At 36.0% G+C, this 25,860-nt stretch overlaps 1 protein-coding gene across 1 annotated transcript in view; it reads left to right on the forward strand.

Moving 5' to 3' along the window:
- Positions 1-16,399, forward strand: part of LOC103724163 (RNI-like superfamily protein) — a 56,691-nt gene extending 40,292 nt beyond the window's left edge. Inside the window, exons 5-6 of the mRNA XM_039116670.3 lie at positions 14,646-14,790; positions 15,674-16,399. Of these exons, the coding sequence (XP_038972598.1) occupies positions 14,646-14,790; positions 15,674-16,084 (556 nt within the window). The 3' untranslated portion in view covers positions 16,085-16,399. The remainder of the gene's footprint in view (positions 1-14,645; positions 14,791-15,673) is intronic.
- The last annotated feature ends 9,461 nt before the right edge of the window (positions 16,400-25,860 follow it).

A 25,860-nucleotide genomic window follows, 5' to 3' on the forward strand; every position in this document is an offset into this window, starting at 1 on the left:
ATTTCACATCTTCTATCTTATGTCCTCATGATTCATATGTAAACAGTATCTTTAATTTTATGTTTTGTTTAGGAGAGGAACACATACCTTAAAGTAATCTTAGTCTACAAGCTTTATGCAACTAAAAGAGAGTCGGCTTTATGTATTGAGTATTGATCTGATCTGATGAAGGTTTAGAACATTTGATGACCTTTTTAGTTGTGTTCCTGGTCTGATCAGCTTGGGAAAGAGAGGTCTTCAACTAGACCTGGAAGACAAGTTGGCGGAAGCTAAGCTCATTTTGTAGGTTATTCAGTTTGCAGGTCATGCAATCAGAGATCAGCTTTAAGTATTATAGTGCTCATTTTTTTAAGGCACAATGATATCACGCTGAGATTGCCCAGATCAATGATATAGCCACTTCAGAATTGCCTTCCAAGTCCATATAGATTTGTGGCGCCTCTAATTTTATGCATCTGATATCAACTGTAAAATTATAATCTATTTGTTTGTGTTTGATATCAGTATTCTTAGTACTTTGCATCCCTCTGAACATATTTTAAAATCTGTATTGATTGATATTTAATCATTTGGGTTTACTAGCACTGGAATGGTCAATTTCCAAAACAAAAACTCAGCGTCAGTTCAGGTCTCATATGCAAGACTTGAACTAATTCTATAGATGGTTCTAGTCAGTGCTGCTTCCTAGCACCATTCACTCCCTGCTGAGAGAACCAGTCCCCCATGGCATTTGGGGACTGGTGTGGTACATGGTTCATGTGGGTGACAGGTGGGGCCCCATGTACTGCCCTGCCAATCCCACACATGATAGGAGTGGGGAATGGAGTAGTGCAGTGAAAATTTTTTCCTAATTTTTTTTTGATTGAAACCCACACATCTCGTGTTATTAGAAACACTTAGGTGTAATTTGAAGACTTCAGCTTCTGATTAATTTTACAATAACCAATTGAAATTTGGTGATTTTGATGATCTCGTAAATTAGGGATTGATGCACCCATGTTTCTTTTCTAATATTTATGCTCATTCTGAAAAAGTGAGATGAACACAAAAGGGTTGCGACCCAAGAATTCAAAGTGTGCTTAAGGAATATTTTGCTATTTAATTTACATGGGTTTTAAATGCTATCGGATAAGGCTATTGGATTACTATCATCTATTTATGAAGCTCCTCTTTTAAATAGAGTTGTAGTCAAGGTTCGCGGTACCGATGGTACCGACGTACCGGTCGGCTCCGGTAACGGTACGGTACCGGTGCCGAACCGAGCCGAACCGATACCGTACCGATGGGGCACATTCGGCCTGGTTTCGACCCCATCGTCGTTTTTTTTTTTTGGAGTTCTTTCACTTTTGGATATTTTTTTGATGTTTTTATGTTTAGGTTTAAGGTTAAAAGTAGATGATGCAACTTATTACTTCCAAATGATTCAAATAATGAGATGAAGAACATAAAATATTTTCAAATTAAGATACAATCAATTACATACATTTAAAGCACTCTCGAATATCTAAAATCGGGTTGAGTGGCACTTTGAAAAGTGCCCCAGTGCGGCACTTTTGAAAGTGCCAGCCTCTGGCCAGCGCTGTGGCATTTTCAAAGTGCCACAGCGCTGGCACTATTTTTCAGAAGCAAACCGGTGCGAACCGCTCATACCGGTGCGAACCGAGCGGTTCGCACCGGTTCACACATGTACCGGTGCGAACCGGCTGAACCGGTGCGAACCGAGCCGGTTCGCACCGGTACGAGGCTCAAACCAAACGGTTCCGACCCATATTGGGTCGGAACCGTTTTATACCCCTGTACCGGACCGGTGCGGCTCGGTACCGGTCCGGTACGGGCTGAACCGACCGGTACAGGTCGGTTCAGCAGACCTTGGTTGTAGTATTGTGGGCAAGGACAATCACCATTTTGGCCACGTTATTATCTTGGAATAAAGCACTACTATCCACATTCGCATGATGCTTTAAGAATTAAGTGTAATAGTTGTTCTCAAACACTTTCCAAGTTGGAAAGCTATTATTCTTATTGTTTCAGGAATTGTGTAGTGGATTGAGTGCACCTTGAAGGCACCTCAAAGCATAAAGATGGAGTGTGAAGTAGGGCCAACCAACGTCCTTTTCAAAAAGCACTACAAAAGTAGGTTTATTGATACACACTATTTAACCCTCACTTCTAAGTGTATGGGCTTAGTTTAGTCCTTTTGTTAGGTTATATAATCTTCTTTTAGGATTAGTTTGTAAAGGTGATGGATTTGTAGGGATAAGTAGTTTTTATCCAGGCAGGTACAATTAATACTAGGGACAAAGCGGTATGATGCTTAATTTCTATTTGGAATAAGTGCTTCTATATCTGTAATGATTAGTTTTAATATTGTGCTATTTGAATGCCAAGGATAAGACAAAACTGTCTGCATGTTGTTTGAGGATTAGCAAAGGATTTTTTCTGAATTGGACATATTTGGCCTTGCTATTCTCATTACTGTTTAGTCCTTTGTTTATGAAATATGTGGGATAAGCTGTTAATGAAGGATAAAAATTGATGAGGGTTGGAAGTGTAAAATTGGCTGTCTTATGACATGATGTGCGAAAACTATTTGTGCCATGTGTGCTTTAGTGGGATATATGAGTAAAATTGTGACAGAATTTGGATGCGAAGTGTAGTGCACGGCTGCATGTGGGCTTTGGTGGGAAGGTTAAATGTGGAAAAAATGGCTGTCCCATGTGGCAAAATGAACCATGTAAAGTCATGTTTTAGCACATGTAAGAAAGAGGTGAGTTGAGACACAAATTTTCTGAATGTTTGGGCCAAGCGTGCTGAATGATGCAAGGCCACGCATGAACTAGCTATAAGAGAGGTTATGCTAGGGAAAACTGGCTGATTGTTGGGTGGAAAAATGTGTTGAATAATATGAGGCAATACATGACTTGTTATAGGAGAGGTCAAGAGGGAGAAAAGTGTCCAGGTGTTGTGACCAGCAGTATGTGCTTAACCTTATAAAACCACTAGTGAGCTAGGGTGAGGATGATAGTGTTATTTTGATGATTAACACAACCATTGAGGGAATATCTAATTAAATACTACAAGTTAATTTGATAAATCATTACTGAGTTCGACACTCTCGGTACATTAAAAGAATGAGATCAAGATGTATTTCAATGATTAATAATGAGATAAAATTAACGATAGAAAAGAGATAGTGAATTCTAAATTCTAATTCGGCAAAATTTCAAGTGAAACGTACTCTTAAGGGGACAATAGTATTTTTCATTGTTAAGAGTATGTAGCAATACCATGGCATACATTCAAAATTGCTTGAAGTATATTTCATTGATTATACGGATGAATCTAACCTTAAGTTGCAGTAAAGTGTGGAATGAGTCGACCCCAAGATTGATGGAGTCGACTCCGGCACATCATGGAACCATCAGGCACACTTCTGCAAAAATGGCACGGATGAACAGTAGTTGAGTCGACCCCAAGCTTGCTTGAGTCGACCCCATCTTCAAGCCTCAAGAAAACAAGTCTCTGGAATCTCTGAGTGGGTCGACCCCAATGTAACTTGAGTCGACCCCACCTTGAGTCGACCCCAACTGAACATGAGTCGACCCCAAGGCTGTCATTCCAAAACTGGGTCTCTGGAATCCCTGAGAGGGTCGACCTCAATGGAACTTGAGTCGACCCAAAAAGAGTTGAGTCGACCCCAGTGAAAAACAGCTGAAATATAAGGTTCTGTATTTCCTGAGAGGGTCGACCCCAATGGAACTTGAGTCGACCCCACTGAACCTTGAGTCGACCCAAAAAGAGTTGAGTCGATCTCATTGAAAAACGGCGGAAATGTAAGGTTCTGTGTTTCCTGAGAGGGCCGACCCCAATGTAGCATGAGTCGATCCCAGTGAAAGTTGAGTCGACCCCAAGTCTGATGAACAGTGGTTTGAGTCGACCCCAGGAAAGGTTGGGTCGACCCGAGCACGACTGACAGCATAACGGCTAGTTGTGCAGAAGTGCTTTTTGGACTCCCAACGGCTATAAACGGCTAGTTTCTTCAATCCAACGGTCAGGAATGTCTATTTGGAGGTTGGAGAAGTATTTAAGAGGGAGTATTCATCAAAGGAAGCAACCTTTTGAAAATCATCAAGTGCATTCAAGAGAAAATCCTAGCAAGGCAAGCTTCATTCAATTGCTTCATTCAAAGAGCCAAAAGAAAGTGGTTGAGCAGATTCCAAGAGATATTAAGAGCTCCACCAACCCTTGAAGAGTGAAGCAATCTTGACAAAGAAGAGAAGAGCCTTATTAAAGCGATAACTATATTCTAAACTCTTCTTTGTAGCTCATAATTGTTTTATTTACTCATTTAGGAGCTTTAGATCCTTGTTCTTTATTCTTATTGTAAGGTTTGTTGGTAAGCCCGTAAAACCAACGTAGGCTGTTGGTAAGCCCGTAAAACCAACGTAGGCTGTTGGTAAGCCCGTAAAACCAACAGTTAGGTTGTTGGTGATCCCGGAAAATCAATTGTAAAGGTTTTGGATTGTGAGCCCGAAAAACAATCCTACTGTAATCCGAGGGGTTATAGTAAAATTCTCAAGGGGATGCTTGGGGAGTGGACGTAGGTACCTTGGGGTGCACCGAACCACTATATATCGTTGTGTTTGTGTTGTGCTTGTTCTTATGCTTATTCTTGCATTATCTTTCATCTTTACTCTAGTTTAATTCATTCAAGTAATTTAAGAAAGCATCCACCGCACTTAACTAAGAAAACATTTAAAACACCAAAAATTTAGAAAAACCCAATTCACCCTCCCTTTTGGATTGTCACCTTGGGCAACAAGTGGTATCAGAGCAGGTGCTTTATAATTTCTTGCCTTTTTTGATTTTGACCTAACCGTCAAAGAGCCAAAGATCATGATAACTCAAATAGATAGTTCCCTAGGAGATGGATAATTAATTGATCGACCTCCGTTATTTAATGGTATAAACTACACACATTGGAAAGTACGTATGCGCATTTTCATTCAAGCATATGACTATGATTTATGGAGTATCATAGTCAACGGGCTACACACAAACACTAATCATGATAAGAAAATGGCTCAGCAAAATGCAAAAGCCATGAATATTCTATATTGTGCATTAGATGATAGTGAACTTAATATCATATCTTTTTGCATAACTGCTAAGAAAATCTGGAATATGCTTGAAGGTAAATATGAATGCACTAACATTTTTAGTGAATCTGAAACTAGCTCTGAAGAAGAAGAGCAGCAAACTGAAATTAAAAATCTATGCTTTATGGCACATGAAGATAAGGTATGTATTGGAACACAAAGTGATTTCTCATTCCAAGATGAAGTACATGCTGAAACTCAATCTGATTTTACATTTGATGAACTTCATGATGCTTTTTCTGATCTATACTTAGAACATAAGAAGCTTAGTTTAAAGAATAAAAAGCTAAATCAGAAAAATCTCTCTTGCTGAAAGCTATGATATAATTCAGAAAAATAATAAATTGCTTTCAGAAGACAATGAAAGGTTAACTAAAGAAGTTAACAAATTTAAGCCTATAGTTGAAAAATTTACTATCAGCTCTGAAAAGCTGAACTTAATGATAAATAATCAAAGAGCTGAATTTGAAAAGGCTGGATTAGGATATCAATCTTGGTACACACAAAAATTTCTTAATGACATATGTGTTAAATACTCCACTATCTATCCTAAAACAGATTCTAATTTATCTGATGAACCTAATGAACAAAAACAGAAAATTAAAAATCCATCATCTACTTATGTTAAATCTATGTTTGTTAAATTTAATAAGAGTATGTAGAAATACATTCCTTGTAATCCTAAAACCTGCAAACTAATAAACAAAATGGCTATTAAGAGAATATGGGTTCCAAAAGAAACAATTATAGCTAATCTGCAAGGACCCAAAAGAGCTTGGGTTTCTAAGTTGAAAACCTGATCATTTTTAGCAAATGTGTCTAGCTACCCAAGATTCCAATATCTGGACAACGGGTTCTCTAGACACGTGTTAAAGAATGGAACTTAAAATGTAATTAAGAAGAGTGACTAAAATGGAAGAAATAATGAAATTAGTAATCCTTGCATCCTCTCATATTTAAATTGTAGCTAGTATTAATCATTTTTGTGATATAAGTGATACTTTTGGTATGAAAAGAAAATATATCCAAATCACTCCATCTTCCTATATTATGCTTCAGTAATTGATGGATAATTTGCTCAATCAATACTCTTAGAATAACTCTTTGAATTCTCTATATGCTTGATTGAGAGTTCTTATCCATGGCATTATCTTCTATTGATCATAAACATAAGAATGTCTACTTGGTATATTTTTAAAATATATGCATTAAGAATACCAAGATTAAAGAGACTAGTTTTGGCATATAAAATCAACTCATACTAGTATGGACTTAATCTCAAAAGATCTTGTCATTGGTTCACTTAGATTAATTTTTGCAAGGTCAAAGTTTGCTATGTATGTCATCTAGAAAAACAAACTAGAATCATTTCTAAATCTGAAAACATTGTTTTCACCTTTTAGCCTTTGAAAATTCTCCATAAGAACTTATTTGGATCTCTAGGATTGTGAACCTAGGAGATAAGCTTTCTGATTTTGTAATTGTGGATAATTTCTCAAAGCTAACATTGGTTTTGTTCTTGGCACTTAAATTGAAATATTTTCTGCATTAGCACAAACTTACAAAAGGTTTCGAATGAAAAAGGTTTGCAAACTGTGAAAGTATCATGGCACAGTTTTGAAAACCAATTTGTTAATAAGGTTTGCACAGAAAACGGTATTGAATACAATTGTTTTTGCACCAAGAATACTATTGCATATAGGGGTTATAAAAATATAAAAATAGAACCTTTGTTGTGTAAAGACAATGCTTTGTGATAGCAGTTGATTAATGTTATCATCACAGCTTGTCATATTATAAGGTTTCTATTAAATCTATTTTTGAAGAAAACCCCATGTGAACTCATCAAAAACAGAAAATCAAATGGTGCATACCTTCATGTTTTTCAGTTATACATGTTATGTTCTCAAGAATGAAATATATGCCAAATCTGATAAAACAAGTGTTTCTTTGGATATTACTCTTTAAGCAATGCATATAGAATATTCAATGAAAAGATACTAGTTGTAGAAATATCAATTCATATTATTCTTATTAAAACTAGATCTTTTATTGAGAATATTGTTTGTCATTTTGCTTCTATTTAAAAGACATTAAGAAGAATGAACAAGATGATAATTGGTTAAGTTAAACTAAATCATTTTGAAAGGGATAAAATTTGAAATCTTATTGAAGAATATAAAAACTTTTTATATTTGGAACAAAATTGAGTTTTTCAGAAAAACACTTAATTAAGAAGAATTGGTGATTACTAAAAGAATTAATCAGAAAAGATGAAATAGATCTTGATGAAATCTCTGCATGATTAGAAGTCAAAGATAACCATTTTCATTTGTTTGTTTTATGAGACTTATATTTTGTCAAATGAATGTGTAGAATGAACTTCTGTGTGGTTATATCATTAAAATTTTTATGTAAAAATAACCATCTATATTTGAAAAATATTTATTACAAACATGATAAAACACTATTTGATTTAAAACAAGCACTAAGAGCATGATATGAAAGATTAAGTAACTTTTTGATAGAAAGTAATAGTGATAAAACTATGTATCAAAAAAAAATTTCTGATATCATAATTGCTCAATTATATATTGATGACATTATTTGTGGTGCTACTAATGAAGCTTTATGTAAAGCTTTTACTAAGCTCATGCAGGGTGAGTTCGAAATGAGTAAAATGGATGAACTAACCTTTCCTCTCGAACTCCAAATTAAGACAAATAAGAAAGGGGATCTTCATTGGCCAAAGTAAGTTCATAAGAATATTCTTACAGAAGTTTGGCATGAAGAAAGGTATATCTATGACCCCATATTGTAGAGTTTAAAAATGATGAGCAATGTAATTTTATTGTTTGAAGCTGTATTACTATATCATACAGCTTGTAGGCCAAATTGTATACTCATTTTGTACTTATATGCAAAGATATTAAACTAATTCTAATGAATCACATTTAATTGATATCAAAAGACTCATAAAAATCTGTTAAGATAATAAAACTAAGTACTCCAATCTTAAGTAAAAGAAAAATAAGCATAATATATTCAGCACATTTGTAAGAATTATGTGAGCATTCCTTTGGAAGGGATAAAATCTGTAATAAACTATATTTAAACAGGAAGAGTTTGGAGTGAATATCTTGTTGTTGAAGAGAACGATTTATCTTTCTATATTGCTCATCATAGGGATGGTGCCAATGGGGAGGCTAGTGGTAGTACCCGACACTATTTGACCCAACTATTCGGTGTAGGGTATATTAAGGACGACACAAGAGGGAGGCTAGTGGTAGTACCTCGTGCCCTTTCCAACTTCACCGGATAGGGAGCAAATAGAATATAGAGCATAAAAAAGTAAAACCGAAAAATGAATGAAGATAATCAAAATGTTCATTGAGTAGTTAAAGAAAGAAATTAAAAAAAAATTTGGGGAATGAATGACAAATAAATGAAAATGTATAAGAAGGTTATGAAAAACCAAATGAAGTTTTAATCACTTGAAAACACACCGTAAGGATAAAATCAGTGCTAAATTGTATTTAAATAAGAAAATTTTATTTGAAAAGAATTGATTTTGATCCTTGACATACTTGTTCTTAATACTTTAATGTATGCATACTATGTTTTGCATGTGGCATGGTGTTTTGAATTGTGAGTTTTCAATATTCAGATAAATTGAGGATCTTATTCAAATACAATTTGTAATGCTATATGCCTAGATAATTTAATTAAAACATGTTTCTACCAACAACAACATCATTTTATTTTAGTAAATATCTGCTAAAAAAAAATAAAACAAAAGAACAATCTGAATTGCAAATTAGGCAGAATGAATTAATTCTGATTTATCTTTCATCTTGCCTAACATTGGCACATAATGTTCTGATACATGTTAAATGTTCTCCAATTTGTACCAAAACTCAATATTAAAAATAAAGATTCTGAATGTGCTCTGATGTGCTTGAAATATGTATTTTCAGTGTTAATGACTTAAGATGAGCTACAATGTAGAAGATACATATCTCAAATTATGAATTTTGAAAGCCTCCTTGAAAATTCTTATGAAATTCAGAATATGACCTAGTATAAAAGTTTAAACTCCATATAAAATGCTTATATCTTTACATTTTTGTAATTTTCATTATATGCTTCAAAGATTGCATCATGCTGGAGAATAATTTACTATGATTCTTAGATAAAAACTACAGCTTAAGAAAAATAGAATTAATTTTGATATCTTGGTTGTTTGCTCCGATACGCATCTGAAACATATCATTTTTTTTCTTATAAGTGTACTGAAATTGGTCTAAATGATGTGTTTTTCAATGATCTTGATTGCGAACAAATGTTTCTAAACATATGATGTTATTTTGATATTAAAAAGATTTATCATGCTTCATATATACATTGCTGAAAAATTATGACTAAGAAATTAATATTTTGAATATACACTTCTGCATAATTAAATGCTTCTATCATTAAAAAGAAAAGCTATTTTTAAGAAGAGAGTTAATGATCCTAAAGCTTAAAATATTTCAACTCACTTCAATAATTCTTATAGGAAAGAAAATGTAATTACTTTTGAAAGAAATTTGAGCTTCAAAAGAATTATTTTCTGATTAATATTTCCATACATATTCAAAAAAAAATAAGAGGTAATATAATTTATTCTTGAAATATTAAAAAGAGTGATTGCTATAAATTTTGAAAAATTCTGGATCACTCTATATTCTTGATATTATTAAAAAAAAAGGTTTGAAAGAAAATGCATCTTTTGAGGGGGAGCTTTAAATACTCAATCTCTTTATTGAAAATTATCTTCAAACTCTAAACTCTCAAATGGAATGATTAATTAAGGGGGAGAGAAAATTTCAGAGGGAGAGATCATATAGAACTTAATCGTGTAAATTCACAACTAAAGATGAGAAAAAGAATACTAAATGTAAAGTGGTATTAAACTTTGTGCTTCATTGAATATCTTTTGAAAGTTGAATTTTCATCTATATTCATCGGTAAATCATTTGTTTCTGAAAATTAATTGAAAAGAATTCCATCTATCTTAGCATCGAAAATTTATCTTCGAATATACTTATGAGTTCTTATTGGGTTGCACTTTAGTGTTTCAATCCTGAACCAATTCATTTTAATTGATTTTGATGCTATGATCTTTAAAGGAGTAAAATAAAGTCTTTAAAAGAGCTCTAAAAGAACTTTCAAAGCCTTGAATTTTATGTATCCTATATTGCATAAATTCATGTTTTGGTATCTATGCCCCAATACTTTTATATCATGAAAGAACTTTGAAGTCATTAAGAATTAAGGATTCAACATAATCTTATGTTTTTCGAGTATATAAGTTTTGATCTTTATCTGCTCTTATACTATACTTTGAAAATTAATTAGATTGCTCTCATCTTGCTATATACTTAATATATTAAAAAAAAAGAGGTGTTGAATTTTCATTCGTGCCTTTTTTGAATATTATTCTTGATACTCCTTGAAATAACTTGAAAAAGATTCCATCTACACTTGATTTGAAAACTATCTTTGGAATCTACATTTAGAGATCTCTTTTGGCTCACATCTTAAATGTCTCATTTTTAAAGCCAAACTTTTCATCCTTGATTTTGATGTGATCCAATCATAATTTTAAAACTATCTTAATTAGCTCTGATCTATACTTATTATCTTGTCCTGACAGTATTGCCTTGAGTTAATTCATATTCTTGCAATAATTTGGCATGCAATGAATGAAATATTGTCTTGTGCTTAATATTTTATTATTTTGCAATCTTTTTGATATTGTCAAAAAGAAAAAGAAATATTTGCTCATAATGCTTTATGTTTTGAATTGAATATCAATCAGCTTAGATTGAAATATGTTGATTATGTTAAAGCTGATTAACTCTAAAGCATTATCATGAAGTATGTTCTTAAAGTATCTCCCAGACTTTGTATTTGTTTTGACTTATATTTGCTCTTTGTGGTAGTTTATATTTCTTCTCTAAAACATAGTGCTTTTGGCATAGACAATGTTTCTCTTGAGTTATGATCTTTGTGATTGTCATTACAATGCTATCCATTTCATTGTTATTCATTCTTTTTGATGATAACAAAAAGGGGGAGAAAATATAAGGGAGAAACTAGAAGCAAATTCTATAAGAAAAACAGTAGAGGGGAGAAAATATAATAGGGGAGAAAATATAAAAGGTATATATTGCATACTTAAGGGAGAGACATATATTATACACTTAAGGGGAAGACATTTGATAAAGAGAAAATCAGAATTTGGCACATACCTCTTATACCTCGATACATAACTTGAAACTCTTGCTTTATCTCAAATTTTTGAAGTTTCATCTTTAACCAAATATAAAAGAAAAGGGGAGAAAATCAAAAGTTTAAATTGACAATTTTGGATGAAAAAGGGGAAGACTTCACTCTCAAATTTGAAAAGCTGAAATTCAGCAACTTGAGCTCTTCTAAAACTAATTTTAAGATAAGTATCAATATGCTCATACTCAATATTTTGTAATCATCAAAAAGGGGGAGATTGAGGATGATAGTGTTATTTTGATGATTAACACAACCATTGAGGGAATATCTAAGTAAATACTACAAGTTAATTTGATACATCATTACTGAGTTCGACACTCTCGGTACATTAAAAGAATGAGATCAAGATGTATTTTAATGATTAATAATGAGATAAAATTAGCGATAGAAAAGAGATAGTGAATTCTAAATTCTAATTCGGCAAAGTTTCAAGTGAAACGTACTCTTAAGGGGACAATAGTATTTTTCATTGTTAAGAGTATGTAGCAATACCATGGCATACATTCAAAATTGTTTGAAGTATATTTCATTAATTATACGGATGAATCTAACCTTAAGTTGCAGCAAAGTGTGGAATGAGTCGACCCCAAGATTGATGGAGTCGACCCCGGCACATCATGGAACCATCAGGCATACTTCTGCAAAAATGGCACGGATGAACAGTAGTTGAGTCGACCCCAAGCTTGCTTGAGTCAACCCCATCTTCAAGCCTCAAGAAAACAAGTCTCTGGAATCTCTGAGAGGGTCGACCCCAATGTAACTTGAGTCGACCCCACCTTGAGTCGACCCCAACTGAACATGAGTCGACCCCAAGGCTGTGTCATTCCAAAACTGGGTCTCTGGAATCCCTGAGAGGGTCGACCCCAATGGAACTTGAGTCGACCCCACTGAACCTTGAGTCGACCCAAAAAGAGTTGAGTCGACCCCAGTGAAAAACGGCTGAAATATAAGGTTCTGTGTTTCCTGAGAGGATCGACCCCAATGGAACTTGAGTCGACCCCACTGAACCTTGAGTCGACCCAAAAGAGTTGAGTCGACCCCAGTGAAAAACGGCTGAAATGTAAGATTCTGTGTTTCCTGAGAGGACCGACCCCAATGTAGCATGAGTCGACCCCAGTGAAAGTTGGGTCGACCCTAGTGAAAGTTGAGTCGACCCCAAGTCTGATGAACAGTGGTTTGAGTCGACCCTAGGAAAGGTTGGGTCGACCCGAGCACGACTGACAGCATAACGGCTAGTTGTGCAGAAGTGCTTTTTGGACTCTCAACGGCTATAAACGGCTAGTTTCTTCAATCCAATGGTCAGGAAGGTCTATTTGGAGATTGGAGAAGTATTTAAGAGGGAGTATTCATCAAAGGAAGCAACCTTTTAAAAATCATCAAGTGCATTCAAGAGAAAATCCTAGCAAGGCAAGCTTCATTCAATTGCTTCATTCAAAGAGCCAAAAGAAAGTGGTTGAGCAGATTCCAAGAGATATTAAGAGCTCCACCAACCCTTGAAGAGTGAAGCAATCTTGACAAAGAAGAGAAGAGCCTTATTAAAGCGATAACTATATTCTAAACTCTTCTTTGTAGCTCATAATTGTTTTATTTGCTCATTTAGGAGCTTTAGATCCTTGTTCTTTATTCTTATTGTAAGGTTTGTTGGTAAGCCAGTAAAACCAACGTAAGTTGTTGGTAAGCCCGTAAAACCAACGTAGGTTGTTGGTAAGCCCGTAAAACCAACAGTTAGGTTGTTGGTGATCCCGGAAAATCAATTGTAAAGGTTTTGGATTGTGAGCCCGAAAAACAATCCTACTGTAATCCGAGGGGTTATAGTAAAATTCTCAAGGGGACGCTTGGGGAGTGGACGTAGGTGCCTTGGGGTGCACCGAACCACTATATATCGTTGTGTTTGTGTTGTGCTTGTTCTTATGCTTATTCTTGCATTATCTTTCATCTTTACTCTAGTTTAATTCATTCAAGTAATTTAAGAAAGCATCCACTGCACTTAACTAAGAAAACATTTAAAGCACCAAAAATTTAGAAAAACCCAATTCACCCCCCCTCTTGGATTGTCACCTTGGGCAACATAGGGCGTTAGATGGTGGAAGTCATGACTAAGTCTTGGGTGTGAACTTTGGTTTAACCATCTATGACCATGATTTAAATACGGTGGGAGAAGATATATGAGAAAATGGGCAAATTTCTAGATTATACTACATAACAATGGAGGGCTTGATTTCGCACTTTGGTACTAGTAGGATTTAGATGAAGGTAAGTCTTGGAGGACCCATGCTAGCTGTGACAAAGGAAAGCCTATTGGAATAAAGGAAAACAAATGGGTTTAGGGTAGGGCTCAAACCTAAAGTTCTGGTGTTTTCAGTTAAAAGTGAGCTGGAAAATATTGTTCTTAGATGAATAGATAATGTAAGGCTATGATCTAACTTAGGGTTTAGTTGTTAAGGGTTTATGTGATTGGATAACCAAAATCAAGTGTTTGCTGGGTTTCTAGGGAAAATCTGGTTTTCTTTTAATGATACAAAGAAGATCTATGAGAAGAGCAACTGAAACAAAGAAAAGAGAAAAACAATAAGAATAAAAAGTAAGAAAAGCAGAAATAGATGTGAGAAACAAAAAAGAACTAAAAATAAGCATAGCTTATTATTAAAAGAACAAATCAAAGATAAAAGATGATGCCTAGGCTCCTGAGATCCTGGGGTTGGCTCCTGAAATTTTTGGATCGGCTCCTGAAAACTTGGGGTCGGCTTCTAAAGTCTTGGGATCGGCTCTTGAAGTATCTGAAAATGACCGTCTTCTTTTTTTGACTTTTGGCTTTCTGGGGTTAACTCCTGGGGTTCTAGGGTCGACTCTTCTACTACAAAAGCTTCCGAAACACTTCAAATACTTCTCTAACTTTAAGATTTGTTCTTCTAGATTTTTTCATGCTTCTCTAACCTTTCAAACTCACCGAGCTCCCTAAAAAACAAATTTTCTACTCTACAAAATCATTAGTATCATACTCAAATGTTTTGTACTCATCAGATCCATTGGGTCAACAATTTTTTTAAGTCCCCTATGATATGCTGCTTTATGGATTGTGGCAGCATTGATTTTGATTATGTATTAAAATTATTTAAACAGGATATGAACAAAGATTAAATGCGGTGATTGCAGAGGAAGCCCAAGGAGTGATTTTATGGCTCGTAGATGCTTGAGTCTCTTGAAACCCAAGTTAAATGATGTTGAAGAAGATTCATGGGAAGAATTAGATAGCATGGACATTTGCAGTGGTGCACAATCATTGCGTTGGCTTGTATGGGTATGTTGTCATTTCTTTTTAAGTAGCAAGTATGCAGTCATTTTTAACAAGCAGCTGTGATGCTTTTTTCATTGCTAATTTCTTCTTCTCTTGGAAACAGTTTCTTCTAATGACTTTAATTGGGGCATAGGAGTGATAGGTATAATAGTTCCATTAGGTTTTAAATATCTTGTGCTTTAAAGCAATAGAAAATTTCACTATTTGCAATGTATTGGAAGTCCATTCTCTGATATATAATTACCATAATGCGAAGATGCAAGCATCAGCTGATAGGTTTAGGTCTGCTAATGATAGTAACAATTAACAATTTATTATCATATTCAAAGCATTAACTTAGTTTTTTTTGGAATTGAAAGAAAATCCTATTGCATTTCAATTTTTTGTGTCTTGTTATGGTTTCCAATGGCTGATAAGTGCATTTATTGAACAATCTCCATATTGCATCATATACTTACGACATATTAATGGAATTGTTAACTGTAACCATAATTAATATGCCTTGTCCCGAAAACAGTTCAGAACTTTGGATTAATTCTCCTGCATTTTCATATACTGTGTAATCAATAGCACCTTGGTTATCCTTCTTCCCCCTGTCAACTTGAATCTATGTTTTTATCAGGCTTCCTAATGTCAACTTGGTTAATGTCTTTTGAATCTTGTTTTTATCTATGTTTTTATCACCTTGGTAAAATATGATGACCTCTGAAATGTTCCTTTAAGTATTTTGACCCACCAAATCAGATTGTCTAGAAGGGTCCTTTCACTTTGAATCTTAACCAAGATAATACCGATGAAGATGGATTTACAGTACTATTATGAACAAAGATATGCTTCTTTTATTACCACCTTGTGTATTTGACTCCATCCCTACTGTTTTTTGTAGCCTAAGATAGATGAGGATTCAAAAATGAGCTTGGCCACTGAATGCCCTCGAATCATCATTAACCCAGTTCCATCACCCATTGGCTTCCGTGGGCTACAAGTTCCAGCTGAAGCATCAGCCAGTGTAGCTCTTGATCATTCTATAGTTGAGGACATTGATCCCAAAACGTGGGCTGTTTCAGGTGCTGCCAGGAGGTCCATTGATCCCCCTTCTCTAGATGACACCCCTGAACTACCCATGGCAGAGAGGTTCAGGCTTGCATATCTAGAGAGGGATGCAAGATTGACTCCCAAGAGAGCAAAAAATGCAAGACAACACAGACGACGTGCAGAGAGGGATTATTTGATGAGTAGCACGAATGCGAAGTCCATTGCCCTAGCATCCCAGGCTAGTAAATTCTTGCACAATTGAGGCTGATATACGACCAGTATCTATACTATTCTGATTCCAAAAGTTCATGTATATTGATTGAGTTGAATTTTATGATGAGTGACCACAATTGACCATTTCACAAGTCCACTGTTCTGGTTTTCTTTTTCTTTTCTTTTTACTTTGTTTACATGCCTAGATTTATGCTATATAAGAAGATCGAGTCTATATTTTTTTATCATACTTCCCCGCAGCTCTTATATGGGTTCATATTTTGAGCTTTTCTGGTGTCCCCATAGTCCTTTGACTTTGGGATCCATCATGTATAAAGGTGCTAGCTATTTTATTTTCCCACAACTCTTATGTTGATAGTTTCCAAGTCATGAATCTCCCCACCTTGTTTACCGTTCTGTCATTGCAGTTGGAAGGAAGACTCCATTGAAGACTTGACATCTGATGAAAGGATGGTTTTTCATCTTTCTCATGTGCTGTGAGAAGTTAGCTTGGTACTAAACTCTGCCAATGCCCTACCAATCGAGTTCCTTAGGTAACAGAAAACCTTGATGAGTTGAAATTAGCATTGCCAAAAGCTTGAAGAAACCTTAGGGGGCTATTTGCTAGCAGCTAAACACTATCTGTGCATAGAACCGAATAGGTTATGCCTCCCCAAATCATTTTATACTCTTTTGTTGACATGGGAATTCCATATTTACCTTGAATAGTCTCATGTTTATTCATATTGGTAATTTCTAACACATGTTTAGTTCATGCCCTTCATATCTATTGTCAATTATATTGTATGCAATTTATAATATTATATATTATATACAATTTGTGGCATACGAGAAATATTTCTGTATTTGTTGCACCTAATAACAAGGAAAATATGTTTAAAGTACCTAATTTGTACTGTATCTTGCATATAATAAAATATAGGCATATAATAATATTCCTAGTATACAAATAGAGTACCTAATATTCCTAGTATACAAATAGAGTACATATAAAATATAGGCATATAATAAAGTACCTAATATTCCTAATTTGTACTGTATTTGTTGCACCTAATAACAAGGAAAATATGTTTAAAGTACCTAATTTGTACTGTATCTTGCATATAATAAAATATAGGCATATAATAATATTCCTAGTATACAAATAGAATATGCTTCTAAGATGGACTTTATTCCTCTTGAGGGAAGAGAACATCTATTTCTCTTGATTCCAAAATTTTTTATGGAACATCACATCCAAATTGAAGTTTCACAACTTTTACTATGATCTATACCGTGAATATTTAGAAATCAAACATGACATTTTGATGGTCTCTAATCTATGCACTATATGGACACAGAAATGAACAATTATAATAATATAAGACTACGTTTTGCTATGATTTAGGATAATTTTTGATTTTTAATATATATATTTTAATATGTATGATCTATTAGGTGAATATACTAGCATAATAGAAACCGTCCATTTTTTTTTTTGTTCCCATGAGGCATAAAAAATATGATGTTTTTAAAAATAATTTTTAGTGATATAAATTATGATTGATGGTGTAGATTTTGAATTTGTTTGTTCCATTAATTACTTAAGAGTCCAAAGGAGTAATCCTCTTGAGAGTAGCAAATTCCATCTCTATTATTAACACATTTTATATTTATATTAATTAAAATTCTATTCAGCAAAATTATTTTATAGTATTTTCATTAAAGCATATTATCTTACATTATATAATGATATTACATTATATACTTCATATTAATTGCAAAATGGTTAATATTATAATATTGAATATACTATAATGAGCCTAGGGTAGCTTTCCATTTTAAAACAAAATCAATAGTTGCTCTAATTTTATTTCTTATGTTAGAAAACCAGACATGCAATATCTCAGGCTATTCTATTTATGAATAAGACTTTAAGAACAAATAAAACCTGGCATAAATTACTAAAACAATTATGCTCTCTGAAATACTTGCTATCTTTCTAACACTCCATCCAGACAAGGCTTTAGTATCACTTTGGAGATTATATCTTAAAGCATCACTTAGAGGTTTTAATGGAACTAATGTGAAGGGGGGAGAAATCCATCTATTTAAGAAAAAAGAGCAATAGAGAAAACAAGTGCTAATCAATCAGATAAACGATGCATTAAAAAAATTAAAGATGGATTGATCAAGTAGAGAAAGAAGAGGTTTTTTGTTGGGGAAAATGGAACATGGAAAACAAATGGTTGAAATACAAACACAAACGGTATGAATAGCTGAGCAAAGCTTTATATTGCTAATGTCAACTAGCTTTTGGAATCATAGTCCAATCTGTGATAGTTTGTGTACTAGATTTCGGAGCTATAGGAGAACTAGGAACAGAGAGCTTCTCATTTTTCTGCATTTGGAATTATGGTCTTAAAAGTGCTAGTTTTAAGAATTAAGTGATTGCCCTTCTTCAACATGCACATGCATTTTCACATGCACGCTATTGTGTGCTTAGGTGGATCCGCAAATCCATCCAGCTACTTTCAAAATCAACAATTGACTATCCAAATTTAGGATCTAAACCATTGAATATAATCTACACTATAAAAAGACCAGAGGCATATACTTTGATGGCCTCTAACGCAATCATCATACAAGTGTTAAAATTGATGGTTTTAATAGCATGTCTTATTATTATCCAATCATTACAACTCGGTGAATTTAAGTCTATCTATATGCCCTATTATGTACTTTACTAGTATAATTGATACTATTTATTTTAGTACTTTACTAGTATAATTGATACTACTTACAACCAAAATATATGACATTTGGTCTCTAGTTATTTATTATAATGTAGATCATGTTAAATAATTTGGATCTTGAATCATAAGATTGGTGACCGATTTTGATCCACTTGAGTATGTATATATGTATATGTGTGCATGTACGTGTGTGTATGATGCAAGCATGCATTAATGCATGCATATATTTTTGTATATATATATATATGTATGTATTTATGTTTGTGTATATGTGGGTATGTCTCTATGTATATATTTATGTGGGTACATATTTATATAGTAATGTATGTGTTTATGCATATATGTATGTGTGTGCATCTATGTATATCTGCATGTACGTATGAGTATATGCATGTATCAAATTGTACATGCATGTATGTGTCTATCTATGAATCGAGAAGAAGTTTGGGTCTTGAGGCGTGTATACAATACTATCTTTAATATTTGCGCCCATTATAAAAATTTGCTCCTGTGTTCCTGGAAAATCACCTCTAGGATACAACACAATCACTTGAAAGTTGCAGAGAGTAATTTAGAAGATTTCCCTATAAAAATTCTTTAAAAATTCAATGTATGATCCTCTGAACAATGATTTGTCACTAGCTCAACAAAAGCCACAGGAAAATGTCAAAAAGAGAAAAGCTCTCTAAAGAAATCACCTCCTAGGGAAACCTCTCACCCGGGTCATCTCAATCTTAAAGCCTAAAAACTCCTTCATCACCATCCAGGCCACCGATCAAAGACTCTCCATATCCCTACATATCCAAACCCGAAGAAAAGCTCTTTCCTCTGGATTCACATGATTTAAACCTTACTATCAAAAACTTTTAAAATACCCATCAGAAGGAAGTTCTATATACCCTATCTAAGGTGTACTCTCAGTGAATTTAGCCTCATGAGGTTTTGTGCGAAAAAAGGACTACCATGGACACTTAAATGGCAATTTGACATAAAGAAAGACCAATTTCCACTGTTCTTCATTCAGAAAACTTATGTCAAAAAGATGAACCTGTAATAACTAGTAGAATAGAACTAGCCCAGTCCACTTGACTAGCCCAGATGAAAAGTTTCAGCCCCCCCCAAAAAAAAATTGGCGTATGTGCAAGGAGGGAAAAGGACTCCCGATGGGAGTCTTCTTCCTTCCAAATTCATCAGATGGAATCCGACCTTAGGGTGGATTTATGATTTCTATTGCAATCGATAACTATTTAGAGCTAACTTCACAATCGGCCACAGGAGAGAGTAACAAACCTCCGATTAAAATTCACCGTCGAGTTTTCTTTGGCTCCCTCGCTGAACGGCTGCCATCTACATCGTCGCTATGGCTCCCAATCGCCGCCGGAAGCCAAGTAAGGACCCATCCTCCCTCGATCTACTCTTTCTTTTGGGGTCCTTGGAACCCTAATTTTGGTCGATGATCACTAGATTTCGGCTAAAAAAAGTAAAGTTGTTTCCCTAATTTTTAGTAAACTAGCCTTCTTTGGTTTTCTGGTTGTTTTTGTTGCCGACATAAGTTGTCCGGGTCTCCCTCTGGTTCTCTACAGTGGCTTGTGCCCTTGGCTAAAGTTTCAGCTACCGAGATGCCTTAATTTCCATGATTTAAAGGCTTGAAACTCTATTTTTGGGTTGGTTTTGCATCGTTGGTCTCCTGTAGCCACCAACTGCCGACGGCCAATTTGCTAGTCGTGGGTCCACAGACCCCTAGTCCCCCACCAACAGCCATCCTCTTCTTCTCTTTCTTAGTTAGAGAGAGAAGCTTTGTTCTCACATTCTCGCTCTCCTTTTTCTATCTTCCCTCTTCTTTCTCTCTCTTCCCTCTTCTTTCTTCCTCTTTCTTCTCTCTCCACCTATACTTCTCTCTACCTGAACTTTCTTTCTCTACATGGACTTTTTTTCTCTACTCTCTCTAGAGTTGTTAGATCTGATAAGAGACTCTTCTCAGTGATTTTGGATCGACCTTGGTGAAGAGAATCCTGATCTATGGTTGTCACATGACATGTCACTCCCACCTTGGCCCTTGCCTGACACTGTTAGATTTGGTCACCTCTGATTTCTACCAAACTGTTTTCACCCTAGCTCAACCATGATTAAATAAATTTTACAATTAGATCGACAGGAGTATTGGGCACTTCCGCTTGGTCAGCCTTATGAGGCTATTGGAATTTAGATTTTTTTTAGAATAATCATGATAAAATTTTGATGAGAATATAATTTTTAAATATTAGGCACTAAGAGAGATTTTTAAAATTGATTGGAGATGGAATTTGGTTTTTCTCGTAAGGAAAGTGATGTTTCACTTTATGATAATGTATAATCTTGTTATGGAATATGATTGATTCATTTTGATATAGTATCATTTCTGATATTTTTATCGAATTGAAATATGGAACCCTATAATGATTTTGAATTTTCGACCTGACTATCTTAAAAACCCCACAATTTGGGTCTAATCTAATATATTGAGAATTGATTAGTCCTGAAGGTTATGTTGCATGAAGATACACGATATATTGCAATCAGATACGTGGTCCTAAAGAACTTTGCTGCAAGATGATGCACAACACACCACAAGAAGGTGGACAGTGTTATGACCTTGCCATAAAGAAAATATGGTCATAATTTAAAGATGAACTGAATATTTGAAAGAATTGAAATGTTTGAACAAAAATTTAAATTTCAAGAAAGACTTAATTTGCATGAAAATACTGCATATATGCTTATTTTCTATAAATTATTATTTTTAAAAATATTTTATTTAATTAATTAAAGTAATCGTTGCTTACTGGGTTGTCTATCTTATTATATGATTTCTTATTATTTTTACATATTCGGAGAACTATGACATACTAAGTAGAATTACAAAGAGTTCTATTAGGATCCCATAACCTACACTAAGTAGAATTACAAGTAAGTCGCGATCTGAAAAGCAAGAATCTAACATACCAAAAATGGATCTTCAAATTGAAGTATACAGGACTATACTCAAGATGATTCAGAAATCTTTCTCAACCTCTTAATGACATATACAAATACATATATTATTAAAGCACTACAGCAGCCCTATCCACAGCACAGCCAAATGAATAGGAAAATTTTACCAAGATAATCTTCTTCACCAATAAGAGTAATGTACTATCCATCCCTCAAGCAAGAAGAAGACGAAGATATCGCCAATTTATCCGGCACTGAAGACTTCTCAGGATACAATAGCTATCTTAAAGGACACCTTTATTCGAAAGATCATCTCAATTATATTGAGCTTGAATCTCCGAAGCTAGATAATTTAATGGTGGGAAAAAAAAACACACACATACACCTGCAACTTGGGGATCCTATCAAACAACCGATAAAATTCCGACCGACAGGAAGTGACAACTCCACAAATTCCAAAATAGGAGCAATGGCTCTACAGAAAATCAGGACAAAACATAATCTCAGCACAGCAAGATTCCATGATGACAAGATGCGACCACCTAAGGCGACACTATATATGAAATTGGATGTAATGTCTACAGTAAAAAGTATAAAGTGTGATGCAGGAGCATCCTCCTCACGCCTTAGTCCATGAACATTGGGTCAAAGGAAATTGAGTCTGAGGTTGTTGAGTCCTTGTAATAAGTGAATTAATTCACAATGGTTTAGTGTCTTTGACGCCTAATTAGATTGAGTTCAAGGTGTCAAGTGGGTCATTGGTTAACTAGGAATAACCACATGTCAAGTGGATCGAGTCCCATGGGAGAGGAATCGATTTCATGCACAAGGAAGATTCCAATTGCTTGCAGCTGAAATCCTTTTCCTTCTCATGCAAAAAAAAAGGCTTCCACATGTGGATAAGCCCATTTGGTAAGTTGTTTAGGAGATCAATCAGAAGATTGAAGGTTTAAAAAGAGTCCTTATCTAGTTTAGAGTCCAACTAAATTCGGAATTGTAGTCCTTATCTTTTTCCAGCCTTCCTCTCTATATAAGGGAAAGGTTTGAAGAATAAAATTCAGAAAAAATTTGAGTTCGTTCAACATAGACCCTTTGTTTCGTGAAGAGAGATTCTTCCTCCTTGGTGTGATGCCAAGAGGCTGAAGGAAAGGGGTGAGACTCCTCTATTCCTCCCGCCGGGTTGATTTGGTTTTGGTGAGACTCCCACAACCATCTCTTCCTTATCTCCTTTTTAATTCAAGTTTCTTCTTGTTTAAATCCTTTGAAATCATCCCACCACCCTCTAACCTTTCTCCCACGCCTCCCACAATCCAAATCCCATCATCTTATCTCCAGATTTCATGCCCAGATCAAGCTCCACGAATCAGGCCGCCAGCGATTTTCAGAAAATTCTGAAAGAGTCGACTCCTCCCGACCTCGAGTCGACTCCACGTCGCCTCGAGTCGACTCCAGCTTCTTCGAGTCGACTCCAAAGTCAATCCAAGTCGACCTCCTGAGCTTCTCAGGTCGACCCGTCTGGAACAACCACGAGTCCGTTCCTTGATACGCCCAGCGAGTCGCCCCTTCAGCACTCGAGTCGACTCCAACTCCGCTCGAGTCGACCCCAAGGATCCTTGAGTCGACCTCCAGCTGGAAAATAGAAAACTCGTTCTCTGGATTCTTTGAGTAAGGTCGACCCCAACCTGTCACGAGTCGACCCCGATCTTCCTTGAGTCAACCCTAGTTTATCACGTGTCAACCCCAGGTCTGCTTACAGCAAGAAGGCCCTCTGCAGTCTCCTTCCGCCTTCTGCGTCAATTGGTATCAGAGCGAATCCTTGTCACCATGAGTACCAGAAGTGGTCGCTCATACAACAATGAACAACAACGTGCTGAGATGATGGCCGAGCTCATCTAGCAAATGGCGGCTATGAATCAAAAGATGGAAGTTGTTTGGGATCGTCTCTTTCCCGAGCAAAACAATCTTGAAGATAACTATGACGCTCCTGCGTATCCTGAAAATCCAGAAGTGCCATTTGGAGGAGACCCCGATGCTAAAGCATTTTCTCCTAGGCGTCTATCTCCCCAAAGACCACCAAGGGGTCAGCGGATGCCCCCTCCTCATATTCCCATATGGGGAATAATTTCAGGAACCCCTATGTTCATCAAAATCAGCGGGAGCGCAATGACATCGATGATGCCATGAAGCGGGTTCGTGTAGAAGTTGTTGATTACAGCGGAAGCATGGACCCAACCCACTTCCAAGATTGGCTGATGTCTCTCGAAGACTATTTCGAGTGGTTCAGCATGCCCAATGAGACCAAAGTGTGATTCGTCAAGATGAAGTTAAAAGGCCAAGCACGCATTTGGTGGCATAGCATTGAAGAGAAGCTTCACCGACTCCGATAGCCCCCTATCAACGATTGGGAGGAGATAAAACTTCGTCTGAAGGAGAAGTTTCTTTTCCTCGATTATGAGGAGATCCTCTTCGAAGAATTTCTAAGACTTTGTCAAGAAAGCTCTTCCGTAGAGGAATATACGGCCCGATTCCATGAGTTGATGATCCGCATCAACCTCACGGAGACAGAGCGACAATCCCTAACTCGGTACCGAGCCAGGCTGAGGGATGACATCAAAAGGGAGCTAATGACAACGCGCATCTTCATCCTAGAGGAGGTATACCAACTCGCCATTCGAGTTGAAATGCAACTGCGACAAAGACACCTTGCGTAAGCACCAGTTGCCCGACGGTTTTCGAGCACAACACCAACCGAGGAGTTCCTTTTCCTCGAGGTAACGCCCTTGTTTTCAGGTCTGAAGCCTCTGCTAATCGAAGCACGTATCAGGAAAGAGGTATTCCAGGGGCTAATGAAAAAGGTAAAGGTCCTATGCCACAATCTATGCCGCAAGGAAAGAATCCTGTTGAATGCTATAAGTGCGGCGGGCGAGGTCACTTCGCTGTTGTTTGTCCTACTCGAGACCAGTGTTTTGCATTGGTATGTGAAGAGGATGAGATCATAGGACCCTCTGAAGTTATTCCTCCCTCTCAGCCCGCTGATGAAGAGAAAAATGAAGGGAACGAAGAACCTGATGTAGAAGCTCCTGCGGTGGAACTAGAAGCTTCAGATCTACCTGTGTGCGTCGTACGGCGGGTTCTTGCGGGTTGCAAGCAGGAGGAGAACGTGGAGGAAGATTGGAAATGAACCAATATCTTCCACACTCGAGTCGAGCATTCCAATAAGTCTCTAAACCTCATCATCGAAAATGAAAGCTGCATGAACATCATTTCCGAATTAGTGCTGAAAAAGCTGAATCTGAAATCGGTGCCGCATCCCAAGCCGTATCGAGTAAGTTGGATCGAAGACTCCTCCATCCCTGTTAAACAAAGATGCTTGATCAGTTTTTCACTTGGTAAGGACTTCCGAGATGAAGTATGGTGCGATGTTTTGCCCATGAAGGCGTGCCATCTTCTTCTAAAAAGACCATGGTTGTATGACCGTAGTGTCGAGTATGACGGTCGATCCAATTGTTATTCTTTATATTGTGCCAACAAAAGAGTTGTGTTAAAACCTTTTCGGATCACTGATTTCACCTTTGAAAATCTGATAATCCAACGAGTTTTAACCAATTGAAAGTTTGAACTTGTAGCCGAGAGATTGGAGTAATGTATGCACTAGTGTCTAGGGAAGTTGGGGCTGAAATTTCAGAAGTTGTTCCTTCTGATTTCAAGTCTATATTGGATGATTTTTCTGATGTAACCCCTGAGGACCTTCCCAAGGAGCTTCCACCAATGAGGGACATCCAACATGCTATAGATTTGGTGCCCGATTCAAGCTTACTGAATCTTCCTGCATACCGGCTGAATCCAAGAGAACATGAGGAGCTTCAACGCCAAGTCCAAGAACTTTTGGACAAGGAATTCATCTGAGAGAGCCTCAGTCCATGTGCCGTCCCGGCTCTTCTTACTCCCAAGAAGGATGGTTCATGGAGGATGTGCTGGACAGCAGAGCAATCAACAAGATCACAGTGAAGTAGGTAGTTTCCCGATCCCGCGGCTTGACGACATGCTGGATCTATTGCATAGAGCCACCATCTTCTCCAAATTAGACCTTCAAAGTGGC

This window comes from Phoenix dactylifera, chromosome 8 (genome assembly GCF_051530095.1).
Source record: "Phoenix dactylifera cultivar Ajwa chromosome 8, Ajwa_hap1_PhDact_Kaust_v1.1, whole genome shotgun sequence".
Taxonomy (NCBI): Eukaryota; Viridiplantae; Streptophyta; class Magnoliopsida; order Arecales; family Arecaceae; genus Phoenix; species Phoenix dactylifera.